The sequence below is a fragment of the Moschus berezovskii genome, chromosome 24 (genome assembly GCF_049115385.1).
Source record: "Moschus berezovskii isolate FMDL1 chromosome 24, NW_MosBer_1.0, whole genome shotgun sequence".
NCBI classification, from domain to species: Eukaryota; Metazoa; Chordata; class Mammalia; order Artiodactyla; family Moschidae; genus Moschus; species Moschus berezovskii.
In genome coordinates this window covers 61,596,594-61,616,444 of record NC_142483.1, presented here as the reverse complement: position 1 = coordinate 61,616,444, position 19,851 = coordinate 61,596,594, and the positions used below count along the sequence as shown (strand labels likewise).

General features: G+C 44.8%; 1 protein-coding gene across 3 annotated transcripts in view; it reads right to left on the bottom strand.

Annotated features, from left to right (window-relative positions):
• Positions 1-19,851, bottom strand: part of EGFR (epidermal growth factor receptor) — a 217,702-nt gene that overhangs the window by 55,898 nt on the left and 141,953 nt on the right. For all 3 annotated transcript variants that reach the window (XM_055414809.2, XM_055414810.2, XM_088831867.1), the window contains exons 4-13: positions 16,824-16,958; positions 12,854-12,922; positions 11,896-12,014; positions 10,543-10,684; positions 9,254-9,370; positions 5,468-5,594; positions 5,300-5,373; positions 5,006-5,096; positions 2,685-2,884; positions 1,105-1,237 (exon numbers count right to left, since the gene is read on the bottom strand). In XM_055414809.2, coding sequence (XP_055270784.1) covers positions 1,105-1,237; positions 2,685-2,884; positions 5,006-5,096; positions 5,300-5,373; positions 5,468-5,594; positions 9,254-9,370; positions 10,543-10,684; positions 11,896-12,014; positions 12,854-12,922; positions 16,824-16,958 — 1,207 coding nt within the window. The remainder of the gene's footprint in view (positions 1-1,104; positions 1,238-2,684; positions 2,885-5,005; positions 5,097-5,299; positions 5,374-5,467; positions 5,595-9,253; positions 9,371-10,542; positions 10,685-11,895; positions 12,015-12,853; positions 12,923-16,823; positions 16,959-19,851) is intronic.

Here is a 19,851-nt window from a genome sequence, read left to right as displayed (position 1 = left end):
ACAATACTATTGATTATGCAAATTACTCTGTTAGGTTAATGAGCTTATCAGCTAAAGGAGTCCTGTGGAACTGAATTCATCCTGCTTCTGAGTATTTCTGAGCTGAGCTGTAGTCCAAGCCCTAATAGTGAAACAGAAAGGAAAATTTCCTAGAGCTCTCTGTAACTCCTATCTCCTTCTTCACCACAAAATTTCTTTTTCTTTATTTTTAAAAAATTGCCTCTTTCAGTTGCTGTTCTTACATTTTGTTTTCCTGTTAATTTATTTTAGTCACTATTTGTGATCATTCAAAGTCTTACTCAATATCAAAATTCCCACAGAATCAACAGACTGTACTTTTTATTGAGTGATAAATTCAACAAATGTTATACAAACTGTTTATTTCTTTGTCCATGGTTCTATTTAGAGTTATTTGCACTGTTCAGTGTGTCTTGAACATAAACAAAAATTAACCTGGAGCTGTGTTTTGACACCGTAGGAATGCTGTGCTATAAGGATACGACTAATGGCCATGGTCTTGGTCATCTGAACCATGGAAGACCATTCTGTTTGTCTTGGGAACTTTGTGCAGCTTAGAAAAATAAATTTCCAGATAAAGAGACTCTATAAATTGGGTTGGATTAAGTAATGAAAAATGTTTTTTTCATTTCTTTTTGTGATTAACAATTGTCAACAAGGCTTCCCTGGTGGTCGAGTGGTTGAGAGTCTGCCTTGCAATGCAGGGGACACCAGTTCGATCCCTGGTCCAGAAAGATCCCACATGCTATGAAGCAGCTCAGCCTGTGTGCCACAGTGAGTGAGCTGTAGCTCTGGAGCCTGTGCTCTGCAACAACAGATGCCATTGTGAAGAGTAGCCCCTGCTTTGTGCAACTAGAGAAAGCCTGCAAGCAGCAACAGAGGCCCAGCACAACCAAAAGCAACTAACTAACTAAATAAAACTATACACATACACACATACATATAAAACAATTGTCAACAAACAAAAAGGAAAAGAAAATAAAGGAAAATAATCATACTGATTAACTGTACACCCATAAAACTATCCTAAGTCTTATTTTTTAATCAAAATAGGGCAATTAAAAAAAACAAAACAAAACCTCTTACCCCTCTAGAATGTTGCACTTTTCCACACACTCCTTGCCACGACTGAAGTTCTGGCAGGACATGCAGTATTTGGGTCCAGGTCCCCAGCAGCCCTCTGATGAGCACAGCGGATGGCAAATGTGGCCTGTGGCCTCTGAGAACACAGGGTGAGTCTGATGGTCAGACAAGGAACAGTGGCCACAAACGTACGCCAGTGCCCTCGGGAGAAGCAGTGACACAAGGGCTTCCAGAGGCCTGCCAGAAGTCCCCTTTGCCCTGCTAAGTGCCAAGCGTATCTAGATGGAGCTCATCAGAGCTGCAGGAGCAGAAAGTGTGAGGGTCCTTGTCATGTGTGTGTGGGGTACAGAACCCACGAGACACCCAGAACTTCACCAGTTCTCTTAATTGCACTATTGTGTGAGAATCATTATCGCCTCCATTTCATTGATGATTAAGATAAAGCCCAAACATTTAAGTAAACTGATGAATGTCTCAAAGATAGGAAGGGCTCAAGCTGGGATATGAACATGGCTCTGCTTCTGCCGGTGGCCAGGATTGTAGCACAGGTGCAGGCACCACTTCAAAAGCTGACTATGGCTGTGAACTCAGATCTGGAAATGCCAGTGTGAAATGTTCACCCCATTCCTGTATGTGTGTATGTGTGTGTGTGTGAATGTGTTTAATCATTGGGGATGGAATGAGTAGGGAGGAACACACACCTAAAATGCCATAATCAATACTAAATTTTGTTCTATAAATTACCAATAACTGCGGATGCTGATTGCAGCCATGAGATTAAAAGATGCTTACTCCTTGGAAGGAAAGTTATGACCAACCTAGAGAGCATATTAAAAAGCAGAGACATTACTTTGCCAACAAAGGTCCATCTAGTCAAGGCTATGGTTTTTCCAGTGGTCATGTATGGATGTGAGAGTTGGACTGTGAAGAAAGCTAAGTGCTGAAAAATTGATGCTTTTGAACTGTGGTGCTGGAGAAGACTCTTGAGAGTCCCTTGGACTGCAAGGAGATCCAACCAGTCCATTCTAAAGGAGATCAATCCTGGGTATTCATTGGAAGGACTGATGCTAAAGCTGAAACTGCAATACTTTGGCCACCTCATGCGATGAGCTGACTCACTGGAAAAGAGTCTGATGCTGGGAAGGATTGGGGGCAGGAGGAGAAGGGGATGACCGAGAATTAGATGGCTGGATGGCATCACCGACTCGATGGACATGAGTTTGAGTGAACTCCGGGAGTTGGTGATGGACAGGGAGGCCTGGCGTGCTGTGATTCATGGGGTCGCAGAGAGTCGGACATGACTGAGCGACTGAACTGAACTGAACTGAAAGAGTCGGACACGACTGAGCGACTGAACTGAACTGAACTGATGGCCTAGACTTCAAGGCAGATTTATCCGATAAGATGAGAATTATCTAGAAAATAATCTGATGATATCACAAAGGATATATACATTTCCCTTAATTTGCTTCTTATGAATGCAAAAAGTAATTTAAATGTTTGGGAGTAGCCTTTCAATATTCTAAATAAAAATAAATGACCTGTTAGAACCATCTCTACAATCAACCCAAGTGATTACTCACTGCACTCTTTTTCACTCCTGTTGTTTAAAATTTTGGTTTTCTGAGTTGAGGTCCCAAAAAGTTTTTTCCAGCGTATCGTATCTGCATAGCACAATTTTCGATTTCCTGAAATTATCACATCGCCATCACTTATCTCCTTGAGGGAGCGTAATCCCAAGGATGTTATATCCAGGCCGACAACCGCAAGAGAAAACTGGCCACTAAGTTGAAGAGAAAAAAAATAATATTGTGAAAAATTATGACAGCATAGTATCAACAAAAACATCTTTCTGTACCACCTTAGATTTACTACTGCCTTCCAGTTTGTAGTCATGTAAGTCATGTTATGGAAGGTCTATACTGCAACTTTGGAAAATTGCAAGTGTTTTTAAAGTTCCTCCAGAGAAAAGTTAGTTCCTTGTTCATTTAATATCTCTAACTCTAGTGGCAGACTAGGGGTTGAATAATTTACTTATGTCGTTATTTTATTTACTGCATTTTAATTTTGCTTGGCAATTGAGAATATGTTAACTTTTCAAATATCCAAATATACTTCAAAATCATAGATTCAGCTTTCCATCCATCCACCTACCCATCCATCCATTTATTGAACAAATATTTGCGGTAATATGTGACTAATTTTATTCTAATTCTAGGTTAAGTGTGTGCTTCTTGCTCTCAAAAAACCCTTTGTCAACTGATGATACAATCATTTTTAACCCAGTGCCATGAAAGTGATGATGAGGGGACCACAGAGGCAAAGAGCAGGGGCACCTAAACAAGTCTGAGGAAGGGTCTCTGGAAGAGATGATGCCTGATCATCAGGACCTCCAAGCAGGAACGATGCCATTTTCTTCACTACCCAACCCTGTGCTAGGCTCCTACGAGGTGACCAGGACGTGTTCATCACATGACCAGATGGAAGTTATTCCGACTAAAGGGAAGGAAGTCTTCCACCTTGATAATCACGTGCTGCTGCTGGAGTAGAAAGGTGGGACGGGTGTCTGGGAAGGGAGGAAGAGGCCAGAGTATGGGCCGCTGTGGACACCACATAGAAGAGGCGGTTGTTTGCAGTGATGGGAAACCACAGGAAGGAGGTGTGCACTGTTAGGAAGCTCACTAAACAACAGGGTGGGAAACAGACTGGTGGAGACAGCACTGAATAGAGAGGCTGATGATGCAGGCACAAGATGACAAAATGTAAAGTGTAATCGGGAAACTCCTCTTTCTCCTTGTTTCTCTTTCTCTGCCCACTCCCCGAGTCCCCCCACAGTCTGATTCCTGTGTATTCGACTGCACCCCTCCTTTAGAAATCCCTTCCCCTAGCCATGCTCAGGGGAGACACGCCAGTGGGGACAAAGCTGAGGTCCTCCCTGCAGGGAGGTCTGGCAGGGGTCACACTTCCCCAGGAGGAACTGTGTATCATTGGGCTTCTCAGCAAATGTTATAAATTTAAAAAAAGAATCAGCTTTATGTTTAAAACCCTAAAACTAAGCTGAGAGGTACATGCTAGTCACCCAAGAAAACTGACCTAAGTCTCTCATCTCTATATGAACTTTGGTCAAAAGAAGTATTCCTGAGAACTCAGGGCACAGGGCCTTTCTGGGAAGTGATATTAGCTGCATGTTTAGCATCAGAGATGCAAAGCTGGAATGGTTTTTGGAAAGGGATGCTTATTTTACATGCACGGTATTCTGATTTTAATACTGCACAATATTATGTAGCCCTCTCAGGTGTCAATTATGGGAAACAGTTCTCAAAACCAGATGTTTTCCAAGGCAGGTTTGAACAAGAGAGTCCCAAACTTTGCCTCACCACAAAATTCATTATTACCCTTATTATGTTAAAGATGCTTGTGTGTGTATGTGTGTGTGTGTGCTGGAGCTGGAAAAGTGGAAATCCTGAAAGACATGCTCAGTGCCTCTCAGGTCCCCTGAAATGAGGTGCTGATGAGGACTGGTGGCCTTAGTGCTATTCTTGCCAAAAGTACAAAACCTCAACCAAATCAGGAGAAAATACTGGCCATCCTCAAATGCCTGACCAGTACTTTTCAAAAGCCATGAAAGACAAGGAAGACAGAGGAACTATCATGGACAGCAGGGGACCAAGGAGACATGACTGTCCTTTGCAGTGTGGGCTGATCAGAACACAAAAGTGTGGAAAACTGGCGAGACCTGAGGGAGTCTGCAGTTCAGTTACAGCCATGCTGATGATGCAGAGTGTCACGATCGGGGGAGCCAGGTGAGGGTGTGTGGGGACTCTCTGCAGGGTCTCTGCAGCACTTCAGTAGCTTCTCCTTCAAAAGAAAAGACTCTACAAGTCTTTGGCTGGGGTCCACTTACTGTTGCTTCGTTCTGCCACGTATGATCTCCAGGTTCTCAAAAGCATGGAGGTCAGTCCTGTTTTCGGGCCAGGCCTGAATCAGCAAAAACCCTACAAAGCAGAAGGAAAGTTCAGACACATACCACTTAGAAATTTCTATTTTGTATGAGACATTATTTGGAGAAGGAAATGGCAACCCATTCCAGTATTCTTGCCTGGAAAATCCCATGGATGGAGGACCCTGGAGGCTACAGTCCATGTGGTCACAAAGTGTCGGACAAGACTGAGCAACTAACACCCTTAATGGTACACACCTGTTATTTCTTTTACAGTTTTTAGAATGTCCAGTTCTTTCGGGTCCAGAGGTGCAGTACGTGTGAAGGAGTCACTGAAACAAGTAACAGAACCGTCAGTAACAACCAGCTGTGAACAGAGCAGAGTCTGTTTTTCTCCGGTATACCAGTAACTTGATCTTTACTTACCCCCTAAATGCTACTGGCAGGATATGAAGATCTCCACTGATGGATGTGCAGTTTCTGAAGTGTTTAATGTTTGTAGCGTTTATGGAAAGTGTGTCTTTAAACTCACCGATTCCTATTCCGTTACAAACTGTAAAGAGAGGTGTTTATTCCATTCACATGTGTTGAATTAGTAATAGCTGTGGTTCCTCAGGCAGATGGGAGCAGGAAGAGAAGTGGAGCTGCAGGAACCGTTGCTGCTGTGCTACCATTCATTCATCCACGCAACAAACACTGCCAGGCTCGCCAGGGACCAGGGGCCATAGCAGGGTGTGGGGTTTCAGTACAGGAGATGCTGCCTGTCGTCACTGAACTTGCCTTCTCCTCCTCAATTTTCCCCACCTGAGCCAGAGTCCAGTTGCCCTGGGGGACTCCAGCTCCTTCTACATGACAGCTGCCCCCTGGGCTGTTGGTACTGCACGGGGATCACGCGTGTGCCCCACTAAACCCTCAGTGCCTTCCCTTGCCCTCATCTGGGCTAGAACTTAGTTTTTTAATGGAAAGAAACAGTATGCATAAATTTTTAAGTAAAAGAGCAAGATGCATTCATGGAAGAAAACCTTGAAAACACAGAACAAAGAAGCATAAAATGACTAGAAATGCTATTGTGTAACTTTGATATTTTAGAAAATTTCCTTCCAGTTATCCTCCATGGTTATGTTACACCACATATGTAGTTTCTTTTTTTTTTTTCACTTATTATGCTGTGAACATTGTCCTATCAGTAAAACATTGTCCTATCAGTAAAACCATTCACAAGCATGGCATCACTGATGTGATGGACATGAGTTTGAGTAGTCTCCGGGAGTTGGTGATGGACAGGGAGGCCTGACGTGCTGTGAATCATGGGGTCCCAGAGAGTTGGACAAGACTGAGCGACTGAACTGAAATGAACTGAATTGATATTACATCATAAAGAATACTATAGTAAGTCTTATCAGATAAACTGCTTTTCTTCCACAGGGCCTACTTAAGCTACATGCTGTGATTTCTGTCCTACTGTGACGTCAGTCTCAGATGCCTTTTCCTGCACTCTGAGCTCACTTATTAATTTACATCCACTTCCTAATTTCCATCTTAAATGTCATCTCCCTCCGAAGCCCATTTATCTGTTGTGGCTCTACTTCTAGAATCCACAGTGCAATTGCTGGTATTCTCTTTCAGACTTTATCTTACTTTGAAGAATAATCATGGAAGATCTTGTTGTTCAGGGTGAGGTCCTCCCCTCCTTTCCCCGGGCCTCACCAGGGACAAGGTCGCCCTGTTATCCCATCCCCTTCTTCTCCACTCTCTCTGGAGTTCCCACTGCTTGGGCTGCCACCTGGCCATGGGGCCCATCCCATCAGCGCCTGGCACTCCAGGCTTGCCCCAGAATGCATATACCTTGCTGCGGGTCTGGGAATGGGATGGCAAGGCTTGCTTAGGATTCCAAGGCTCTGGCTGACAACAGAGTGAGGCAGCTTCAGCGAAACAAGCCCTGAGGCCGACGCCTGCTGACGGGAACTTGCCTTTTAATTACAGGTTTGGAAGAGAATTCTACATGTTTGAGAGAATATTCATTCTCTCTCTGCTTAGGTGTAATGGTGATGGTGGGGTTACCTTCATTCCTAAATGTGGAGACAAACTGTAATTCACCTCTATCCGGTCTGGAGGAGTTGTGGACCATCAACACACATGTTCCTACCTTCGTTTCCCAGCATCTCCCTACACAAAGGGATCTCAGTTGGCTACTACTCCAGGATTTGAACTGCGGGTGGGTAGAAAATAGAGCATAATGATTATAGGCAAATCAAAATGTTTGTTGAGCACAAAATTAACAGACCAAAATCAGAAATAATCTCTGCTTTTATTGATCCATTTGAGGATGCTGATAGTAACCCTCTCTCTTCAGTGGTTGAACTCTCTTACTTCCTCTCCAGGCACCAACCTATGTCTCATTTTCTTCCTTGCGTGTTTCCTTTGCGTGAAGATTTCCTAGAGCCAAAGGATATTCATTCCTCAGGGCACTGATGCACCTGCCACACTGGAGGCTCATGGGTCTGACCTCAGACTGAAGCCCTGTGAGCTGTTCCAGATTGTCTCTGCCAATCCTGGCCATTGGTCCCTGGGCAAGTCATTTAGATCCTCTGTGATATAGTGCCTCATCTGTAAGGGGGATCGTAATAGCACAGACCTCCTAAAGGGGCTGAGGGACTGGATGATGTGGAGCGTGAAGGCGCAGTCTGCCCTTGAAAGAATGCATGGGGCAGTGGTCAGTTTCAGCTGAAACCACAGAAACTTCTTAGAGATGGTGACATCTGAAGCAGATGCTCAAGTAAGCAGCTGTTCATTGAGGCATTTTTTTTATAGCAATAAAATAGTGGAAACAATCTAAATGACCATATAGGTCATGGTATAGGGACTGTGGACAGGGTTAGGGGTGTGCCCAGCAGCTGCAAAGGAGAATAAAGAAGATTCACATGATGCTATCTGGAGTGATCTCCAGGGGATGCTTAGAGTGTAGGTGTGTCTTCTGTGCAAGTGGAAGACGTGGCCTGGGCCTGCCACGCACCCAAAGGGCCTCGGCGCCAGCTGGGGAGGCTCCATGGGCCCCATGGGAGATAGTCTGGACATCAGAGTGAATAATGTGAGGAGGGATTATCATAAACTGAATAAAAAAGGGTTCAGTGAGCTCACAGAGGTACTAAGAAAGCTATTTTAGAAACAGAATGTCCACTAGTAAGTATAGAAGAAATGACAGAAATAGGAAGTCATTCTTACAACCACCAAGAAATCTAACTGATGCAACTTCACGCGAATCATCGGTTCTGCCATCAAGGTGGTTTAGTCACTCAGTCATGTCCAACTCTGCAACCCCATGGACTGTAACCCAGGCTCCCCTGTCCATGGAATTCTCCAGGCAAGAATCCTGGAGTGGGTTACCACTTTCTTCTCCAAGGAATCTTCCTGACCCAGGGACTGAATCCAGGTCTCATGCATTGCAGGCAGATTCTTTACCACTGAGCCAGAGAAGCCGCAGAGGTAATGAGATGAGAGTTGTGCACCCCTGGTGGGACACTGTCTACCTGCAGTGCTCCATCTGCGTCCCGCCCTGCAGAAAACATGACCCAACCAGACAGGGGCGGTCAGAGCAGCTGGCCTTTACTCCCCACAGCATCAGAGAAAAGAGGGCTGAGAAACGGTCTTGAATTAATGAAGAGCCTGGACTCTCGTTCGAAAAGCAGCTAAAAAGGATATATTGGGACAACAGGGGAGTTGAAATTAAACTGAAAACTAGAATCAATGTTAAACATGGGATAAGAGTGAAATTGTCTTTTGTTACTTAGGAGAATGTCCTGTTTGTACAAAAGTGTGTTGGCGAATGCAGGGTGAAGTGTTATAATAACTGCAGTCATCACAGGACTCAGAAAACACACATAGAGAGACACAAACGCGGAGTGAGAACAATGCAGTGATTACTGAAGACTGATGAATTCAAGTGCAGGGCACATGGGTGCTCATCACACTATTTTGCAATGTTTCTGGGTGTTTGGAAAATGTCAAGATGAAAGATAAAGTGCAGGATGAGAACGGATGAACTGGCATTGAGGACACCCCAGGGATACAGCACAGCAGAAAGGAAGGGTCATGTTCTGAGCTCGGAGACTCTCTCAAATCTGGTCTGGGGATGATGCTGAGGGTCCGGGGCAGGGAGCCCAGCCATGACTGGAAGCAGAGAGGGCCCTGTGCCCACACCGGGCAGCTTCCCACCTTTGCCACAAGGCCCGTCACACTTTTTACACTTGCGGACACCGTCTTCCTCTACCTCCTGGCTGTCAGAACTGCAGGCGCGGACACATGAGCCGTGGTCTGTCACCACATAGTTACCTGGGGGACAATGAAAGGAAGGTGGTGAAAGCGGCACCAGGTGTTCTGGGCATAATGACCCTTGATGACGGGTGATTCTCTGGTTCTGTTTACTTTAAGGACAAGAAGGAAAGGCTGCAAACAGAGAGGAATGGGGATCAAGGTGTTCATGGCTTCCCCATCAGGCTGCTGCTTGCTGGTTACGATGCTTACATTCAGGACTCACAGCTGAAAGTTTAATATTTATTTTAAATAGTGACCCGAAACAAAGAGCACTCTTTTCTTGGCCAGCCTCATCCCCTCGGGCCTCCGTGGGCGGCAGGGGCCACACTCTGCCTTGGCCCTCACTCAGGGAGAAGTAACTCGTGTTAATGATAGACTCTTCAGGAACTCTCTGTTTCTTTTGACTTTCCCAAGTGGATCCTCAAACCATTGGACGTTTGTCTGGAAGTTTACTGGATGTTTGTCACTTTCCTTCTGTAAATTGTCTGCTTTTGTTCTCTGAGGCTCTGAGTGGTTTCCTGTGGATTTCAAATTCTCTCAAAGATTATATCTGTGTCATAGTTGTGGCAAAGTTTTATCTTGCCGTTTACCTTACAATGGCTTATTTGTGGGTTTTTTTATGTTGTTGTTCCAAATTTTAAAAATTTCATGTTCACAAGTCTGGTAGGGTAAATCTTTTTAGTTAATCTTCTCTCTTGAAAATCACTTCCTCTCCTATGAAATCACACATGTTGCCATTTCCCTAAATACTAGGGTCTCCTGTAAAGAACAAATAAGCAAAACCCAAGCCCCAACAATTAAACAAAGCCAATTGACAGGCAAAAATTTCTCTTCTGTGCTCCTAACAGCACAAACATGCCCAGGTTTTCAACCGCTAAAGAAGGCCGGTCTTCTGACCTCTCTTTCATTTAGGCCTTATAAACACCTGCTGAGTACAAGAGCCAAACAGGGAAATGGCCCAATGGCCATGGGTTTGTGCCAATCAGACCATGGAAGTTCTGGGCAACCATGGCTGGGCTCAGGACACAAGAACCAGCTTGGGGTCAGAGTGGCAGCCATCACCTCACCTGCCTGATACTGAAGTGAATACAGGGGCCCGAGGATCCTTGAGTGGGGGATATGGGAACCTCAGCAGGAGACAGAGTGGAAACAGGTGCCTGGCAATGAAGGGGCTCACAAGGGACACTCACGGGGACACTTCTTGACACAGGTGGCGCCAAAGCTGTACTTCCCCAGCGGGTTGACCTTCATCTCGTAGGTGGTAGGGTCATAGAGCATGAGTGGCGGACATGTGTCCTTGCAGGTGGCTTCGTCACGGAACCTGCGGCAGACCTGGCATAGGAGGGGTGGTGTCACTGTGAGACTCCACGGGGAGCGGGGCCACAGCCCTCCGTGTCCAGGTGTTTGGTCAGAGCAGACATCTAGTGAAGCACTCCTAACAGGGGCAGAAAGACTGTTCTTTTAAAAGCATGGTTTTTCTTATACACACTGTTCCAGCTGTGATAGTTTAAGGATTATGAGGAGGGAAAAACACATCTCTGTTAACTTTCAAAATAAGGCAGGAGTTCACACGCTAGAGTAGTAACTCTAGAGTGAAATTATTCAGCTTAACTTACGTCCTGTTTCCCTCCTAAACAACACTTGAGGATACATTTTTGAATTTATTACCAAACACAGAGAAATTTGACTGGGGGCTGTTGTGCAGAGGGAATCAGACCACACACAGAGGGGTCCTGCCCAAGAGCCTGATGTTGCCTCCCTCCAGCAGCCTGGCAGAATTGGCTCAGACCAGCGGGGTCCAAAGCCCAGGGCCCCTCCAGCCTCTGGAACATTAGTTTCCCTGTTCCTAAAAACTATAGACTCTTCTGGGTCCCACTCAAGGTGAGTCTACCAGTTTGGAGCTCACTCAGTGCTGACTTTGGCACCCTGTCTGCCTGTCCTGGGGTCTCGGGACACGCAAGGTACCCATAATCAGACGTGTGGCACCAATGGCCCATGGTGACACTAGAACTTGGTCAAGCTTTCCGTAGTAACAGGGACTATAGCGAGGCCTTCAGCACCCTCATGGGGTGGGGAATCAGCAGAAAGCAACTGAGCCAAGCGGAAAGAGCAGAGGCTTTAGGGGCAAAAGATACAAATGGAGTCCAGCTGTCCTGCCCCTGAGGATCTGTGTGATTGCCTGTCTTCACTGGTTACATTTTAGGGGTCCCTGCAGCCTCAGCCCAGTAATGAGAATTGAGCGGAACAATAAATGGTGGTGACACTGGTGCTGGCCACAACAGACAAGAGGGACAAATAACACATGGTTAGTATTTGGCTCATTCTATGCCCTGGTCTCGGGTGTTGATGCCATATACATCATGCCCTTTAGACCATGTAATGGTAGGTGAGGTCACATAATTCATCCAAGGTCACCAAGTAGGTGGGGAAGGCCGGTCACTGAAAGATGCTTTGTTACCTGGCAGCTGCAAACATCAGTCAGCTCGTTTCAGTCAAAGGGAAGCCCCTGAACTTTGGACCGCAGAAGCTGTGGTGTGTCTTACCAGGCAGTCGCTCTCCCGTGGCCCCGTGCAGCCAGCGGCACACTGGTTGTGGCAGCAGTCACTGGGGGACCTGCCACGGCAGCGCCCGGAACACTGCTGGGCACAGATGATTTTGGTCACTGAAAGGAAGCAAAAGCCACTGTGAGCTATGGGGTCAGGAAGGTGGAAGGATCACTTCTTAGGGAACCTGGGAGCACTTGCAAACGGAGATGAAAGACTGATAACACGGATGAATTTAGTGATTCTACACTTAAGTTCCCAAACACTCATGTTCTGCTAAACTCAACTATCTTGATCTTTGTTACTGTATGTTTTCTTTTTTCTACGTGTTTTTAATCACTTAGGAGAACTGACTCAGATTAACTCTGGACTTTCAGACTTGTTAAACTAGAGACTGACAAGAATTGAGTTTTGGGGTAACAGAAAGTATGTACAAATAACATAATGCCTGCCAGAAAGCAGTGTTTAAAAGGGCATAACAATTATATCACAATTTGACCTAAGGACAGATCAAGCTGAAATGTCCCTAGATTTCCTGGCCATTCATGGTCTTAAGCTAGGATTCCCACAGAAAAATCCCCTTCAAGAAGCTGCTCTTCCTTCTCTGGAGGTGGGTACCCAAAAGAGGGGCAGGAAGGGAGAGGACACAAGAGATGCTGTGATGCAAGCAACACAGACTAGCCTCCGTTTCCAGGAAAACCAAACCTACTGTTCAGAGAGAATGACTGCTGCCTGGGTGGCGGGCCTGCACTGATTCACGCCAGGCTGGAGTGCCAGCAGTAGCCCATGCTGGACTAACCGCATGCAGGGAGATGTGCAAGACTGTCATTCACATAACTGCTAACATCTGGCCTTAAAATCAACAATGCTTGGAGTCTTCAAAGAGAAAACTAATATCAATACCATCAGCCAAGTGTAAGGGGAGAAGGTGGCCAGTGAAATTCTGTTCCTGACTCACATTTCTGGCAGTTCTCCTCCCCAGCACCCCAGCAGCTTCCATTGAGACAGACTGGATCACACTTCGGGCCTAAAATATAAAAGTAATAGTTAAATTCATATCACAGGGAAAGGAACAAGGAACTGACAGCACCTGCCCCAGCCTCTAAGCAGAACTGCAGCTTAGAAATAAGAGCTTTCAAATTTCTTATTCTTTGCTTGTTCAACCGGTTGGTTTGTAAAATGATTTAAAAAGACTCTTATGAGGAAAAAAAACCCAAGGGACTTAATGTAAATCCCAAAGTCTTCTACAGTCAGGAGAATTCAGTCTCTGGGAGAATTTCAGTTTTAAATGGAAGAGATGATTTGCCAAGTGATTGTGGGATGAGGGTACCCCTTTAGTATGACCAACAAGGTTTAGAGTTGATCCCAGGGGTGAAAGGCACTAGTGCAATTCTGGTGCTTCTCAAAATCCTGAAAGATGGGCAGCTGAGCCCCAAACGGATGGTGTCAGTCATACACTGGGAGAAGAGACCGAGATGGAGACAAGACAGACAGAAAGAGAGAAACCTAAGAGGAAAGAGCAAATGTAACAGGTAGGTATGTTCAGTGTGGTTATGTCTGTACAGTGAAACCACATTATCTTTCCTTTTTACCCTATATGTCACCATATTTTCAAATTTCTATTATAAGCATATAAGTTTATAAAAGAATATATTTAAAATAAAAATGTTTAATGACATCTTTCCATAACACATGAAATATTTGCCAATTAAGGAATTCAAAGTCTGCTTATTATTATATTCTTAAACTTCTGTGACAAAAAAAGAATCACAGACATTATTTAAAATATGAGTAACAGAAAAAAGCCAAAAGAAGAATTGAGGATCATCCAGAGGTAATCAATATAGGCATAAGTATATCTATATATAAGAATTAATATCACATTACACATTGCATTATAACTTAATAATTGATAATATATTATGATAATTTTCCATGCCTTCAAATATCCTTCTACCTAACATGAATTTTTAATGGCATGACTGTACCACAATTTATTTAACCAATCTCTTATTTTTAGACATAAGTTGCTTTTGAAATTTATTAAACACAAGGATATAGGGAATATGCTTGAACAAAAATATTTTTCTGAATCCCTTACAATTTTCATTCCTCTCATTTTTTCCTTAATATTCCTAGACATGATGTTCACAGGCCAGAGGCGTGCATACTTTAAAACTTCAATACATATTGCCAAAATTAACTTACATGCCCACAAGCAGACTATGTAAATTTCTGTTTCTTTGCCAACACAGGCATTGAAAAATCAAAAGGAACATATGTCTTTAGCAAAGGCAAAAATGATGCTTCTTTATTTTATTTTAACCATTTGTAATACAATGACAAATAATATTTTACTTTATTTTTGGCTGTGTGTGTGTGTGTGATGGGGAGAGGAGAGCTGCTCATGTCCTTGACCCATTTTTGGAGAGGTAGTCACCTTTTTCTTAGGATTTAGAAGACTACATTACATAGTCACATAGCAAGAATATTAACCATTTCAAGGCAATCAGATGCTGCACAGTATTTTCCTGTCTGTCATTAATATTTTTTTTATATGGAAGTTTTCTTTTATAGTGTCTAACTTTGGCTTTTCTTCAACTTGATATTATGAATATTTCTTTCTTTCTAGTACTTACATATATACTCAACATGTTTTATGTTTAACATGCATTTGGAATTTACAGTGGTACATGAAGTGGATTATAGATTTATTTCAATTTCCTGTTGAGTAAACCTACCCATTCTAACTTCAAATTCCAAACTACATCAATAAGAACATAATATTAAGTACCTTTTCTGTCCATAAAACCCATGTCCATAAAATACTTAAATCACCTTATGAGATTTTTTTGGGTAAAGATGAAATGAAACAAGCTCTCAGAAGTCATCTGTGACCTAAAAGCACCAGTAGAGAGGAGCAAGACTCTGAGTTTGTCCCTGGTCAGGCAACTAATGAGGGAAACGCAGGTAACACAGGTGATGGTGGTTTTGTAATTTCCAATGTGACTAACCTAATATCCTGAGTTCCTTTAAAAAAACCGTTAATAGTTCTGTCACTTAGCTATTTTTCCTTTAGTAGTTACATTCCAGAATAATATATTAAATAATTAATTCTTTTCTTATTTGCTTACAATGTCATTTCTTTATGGACATTTGAGTTAGCTAGGCTGTCTTATTTGTCTTATTTTTACATGTCTACTCTTAAACCAATACGATCTTGGTTTATTGCTCCTAGCTTTGTAATATTTGAATCTTGTTATTGCATAAACCTGTTCACCATTTATCTTTCCCAACACTGTCTTGCCAGGTCATTTCTGCAGCTATGGTGTGAGGAGGGCAGGTGACCTACTTTGGGTACTTGATTTGATCTATAGCAAACCCAAAGGCTCACAGCCTTTCCATGTCAGTTTTATGTTGTTGTTGTTACAAATTTATACAATTTAACCTCCCCACTGTTATCAGATTGCTGAGCAAAGGCTAACCTCCATCTCTGGAAAATGTAAAATTTTACACTGTGAAAGAAAGCTTTTGCTTTCTTGCAAGCCAAGTAGGTCAGTTGGGTATCTGTTGGAATAATGCATTTACAAAATCAAAGGGCTCAATGCCCATGTTCACAGCAGCATTTTGTCCACAACTGTCAAGAGGTGGAAGCAACTCAAGCAATTCAAGTGCTCATTGACAGATGAATGCATAAACAAATGAAATATTATTCAGCCATATTAAGGAAGGAAATTCTCACACATGCTCTAACTTGGATGGCTCTTGAAGACACTGTGCTGCTCAGTGAAAGAAGTCAGTCACAAAAGTACAAATTTGTCAAATTTGTCACAAAAGGGCAAATACTGTGTGATTTCACTCATATAGGGCACCTAAAGTTTCTAATTCACAGGCTGAAAGTAAGATGATAGATGCAAGGCCTGGGGGTCGAGACAGTTTTAGTTTGGCGAGAGGGAAATACATGATTGGTGGTGATGGCTGCACAATGAGGTGAATGTACTTAATGCTACTGAACTGTACACTGAAAAATGGTTAAGATGGTAATTAATCAACCAAATCAAAGGAAAAGCAAAAAACAAAGCAGCTTTAGTTGATTTTTAAGATTCATATCAGCTTCAAATTCTAAGACCAAAAACACCAAAAAAAGAGAAAGAAAAACAAGCACCCATGCATCCACTGCACAGTTGTAGGAAAACAGAGAAGCAGGAAATGGTGATCGCTTCTTATTTTAAAGGCCTGAAAGGTGAAGGAGATCAGGAAGGGAGCAGGCTACTTGGAAACTGGGGTCCTCAAAGTTTCCCACGAGGTATGTCAAGGGTGCTAACAGGGAGCCTTGACCTGCAGCATGGTCCTGGCCAGCTGCTCCCTTGCATGGGATGCTTTATTGATGAATAGTGGGGACTAGGCCATGGGCACTAGTTAAATATGGACAAGCTTATCCCCATGTGCTCCTTAGTTCTGCTGGGCACTCCACCCATGTGGGAGTGCCCAGGACCTATGAGCAGGAGGGGAGAGCTGAGCCCCTAAGCACAGGGCCTGGCGCCACTTTGAGCCTCAGCAGAAAATCGGAAGCTACAAAAGCCTGATTAGTCTCCTCAAACAGGATGAGAAAAGCCCCTTGCCAGGGTTGGCACGATGGGCTTTTCTCAATGCCACACGAGAGCTCAGCTGCTCTAGTGGGGTGGATGTGTCTGTGTGTGTGACCTGTCAGCAAGTGGGCTGTCACCACGAAAAACAGACCTATTCCTGTCTTAAATAGGTGCTCTTCTAGTGAGCATATAATCTGTTTACTAATTTTCGCTGTAGATTCACATAACTTAACATGAACTCTGCCTTCTCCGGCTCCCACCCCAACTCCACAGCTCCATCCTGCCTTATGAGCTTCAATCTGGGGGTGGGGGTGGGGGGGAGCACTGTGGAACACTTACAGTTGCCCTGCTGGTTCTGAAAGTCCCCTGTCACGTTGCTTAGAAAATCAGTGTTGACGATGTCCCGCCACTGGATGGTCTCCACGTTGCAGAGGACAGGGTTGTTGCTGAATCGCACGGCACCTTGCAGAATTTCTGCATGAGAAAGGAACCCCCATGAGCAAACTTGCCATCTCTTCTACTATTGTGAAGTATGCATATGCTTCTTCACATTTTGCCTTCTGTTAAGAGATGGCAGCATGCAAATAAGACTCCCTGGAACAGAAGTGGGGCAGTGGAAAGTGAGCTGATGGATTCCTCTATGGAGGAGTTGGGATTCCCCTGTATTTGGTCTTTGGGAAGATAATGCTTTAGTCATGGAGCGTGAATGACTGCTATACAGTAAGTCGGTGGTTCCCAGGGAGGCTGGCTGGTCCCAGCTGGACCAGAGTGACCGTGTGATGACAATGTGAAAGGGCAGAAGGGACAGGAACGGTGGGTGGAAGGGAAGATGCTGTGAGGTGCTTGGGGAAGTGGGCAAAGTGGAGCAGGAAAGATCTGTATGTGGGATGAAGAGACTGGGTGGCCAAGGGAAGGCAAAGACATAAAACTGTTCAACTGCTCAAAGGAAGAGTTGGAACGACATGAAACACCAGGGGTGATAAGAAAACTTGAGCTGAAGCAGAGGGCAAGTATTCCCCCATGACAGTTATGCAAACATTTACTGAATGGCTTCTGTGCACAGAACATGGCAGCGAGTGCTGTGAGGTATGCAGAGATGAATGATTCCTGCTGGCTCCTCTCTAAGAAGTGACAAGCATGTGAGGGAAGAAGAACAGTCAATAACCTCTTGCTCGCAGAGGACCATGACCCATGACGAGGTTGGCACTGTGCCAGCTGGTTTACATGCTTGCATGCTCAGTCACTCAGTCATGTCTGACTCTGCAACCCCATGGGCTGTAGCCTGTTAGGTTCCAGGCAAGAATACTGGAGTGGGTTGCCATTTCCTCCTCCAGGGGATCTTCCTGACCCCAGGGTCGAACCTGCGTCTATTGAATCTCTTTACTACTGTACCACCTAGCAGTCAGACATGGCCTGAGCTAATCCTCACATGGTCCTCTGACTGTAAGTCACTTGGTAAAGAATCTGCCTGCAGTGCAGGAGACCTGGGTTCGATCCTTGGGTTGGGAAGATCCCCTGAAGAAGGAAATAGCAACCCACTCCAGTATCCTTGCCTGGAAAATCTCATGGACAGAGGAGCCTGGTGGGCTGCAGTCCACGGGGTCACAAAGAGTTGGGCACAACTGAGTGACTAACAACAAGTAATGCCAAGCACCCCAGAGTGGGAGAGGACACGGAAAAGGAAGAGTTCCTCTGGGGAAGCTCTCTTTGGCTGTTGGAAAGAATGACATCTCCGGGAAGACAACGTGTGGAGGAACCCAGATGGAAGTGGGCTCCGCGGGCTCCAGGTGGACAGACAGCCATAGCAGAGGCCGTGAGGGGACAGGTAAGCAGTTCCTTCAGCAGATGGCGGGGAGGGGCTGCAGAGTCACAGAAGGCAGGCTGGGGGGTTGGAAAGGGCCGCATCTTGGAGTTTTGGGTGTGAAATCAGAGTTGACAGCTGGACAACCAAGTGAAAGGCTTCACTCAGGAGGGAGCCAGAGTCAAGGGATAAACTCATGAGAGGCCAGAGCTGGAGACACAGGAGAGAGAGCTGGGGATGCAGGAGCCTCAGGATGACAGACCACGAGCGGGAAGGCCAAGGGGACAGCACCGGGATGACCAGAGGCCCGTGTTAGTTATCAACTGCTGTTGTTGTTGTTTAGTTACCAAGTCATACCTGACACTTATGCGACCCCATGGACTATAGCCCGTCAGGCTCCTCTCTGTCCATGGGATTCTCCAGGCAAGAATACTGGAGTGGGTTGTAATTCATGTTGAATAATCCAAATTAGAGGATTATTTAATAAAATTAAATAATCTGAATTGATACAACCCCAGTACTCACAACAGAAATAATACCAAGCACAGAAACAGCTCCCTGGGGCTTTATCTGCAGTGATTCACTTAATCTTCTCAATATCCCTGGCAAGTCTGTTACCATTGTCCCCTCCCCCCCAGTTTTTGAAGTCACAGAGAGAACACACTCCCAGGTGCCTAGCTGGTGAGCCATGGAGCTAATAGAGCTGACAGAACTCAAAGCTGACAGTCTGTGCCCCCACCTGCCTCTGCCTGGCACCACGAGACAGCGACTTTGTGAGGCATCCTGGTGGGCTGCGGGCGAGGACAGCACAGCCCAGTGCCAGCACCGCACCCGACAGGTGCGGGAGGCTGAGGGGAGCCCTAATGCCATTTCATAAATGCAGAGCCCAGGAGCTGACCTGGACACAGGCTCCATGGGACTTGGACAGGCAGCCTGCCCTGCACCTCAGCCTGGGGTCAGGCCCTGTACCGCGAACCTCCTTTGCTGTGTGTCCTCTGCTCTCATCCTTCTTTGGGGTTGGCCCCATTGCCCATCAGAGCCACAAGGCATGGGGGAAGGTTAGGGCTCTAAGGCATGGTCTGGGTGGCCAACTCTGGCCATTTCTTCACTCCTGTGGGAATTCAAGAGGGTTACTCTGACCAATTTTTTTTTTTTTGGTAAAATGGCAGAGCATACCTCTTGCTCTGAAACAAGGTGAGGCGCATTAAATTAAGTTACCAATTTAACATGGTTGGCACTGTACCTGCCACAATCATTGTTATCTTCACATTTTAAAAATCAACTTGCCATTTTTCTACAGTTTCCTCTCACAGCACCCTCATAAGTGCCCTCCTCATAAGAATTCAAACTTCGCCTGTAGTATCTTTATTCTCTATCCTTACAAACTTAAAAATGGCTTTCTGTATAATAGCATTACTCTGGAAAATGTCTCAGACAGTGGTTGGATTTTTACTCTTTGTCCCTTATATATGAGGTCCAGGCAGTAAGACTGGCAGACTACCTGAGCGTTCCAGTTCCATCATCTGGTCATACTCTCATTTCTCCAGCACCTTTACCATGTCTTAC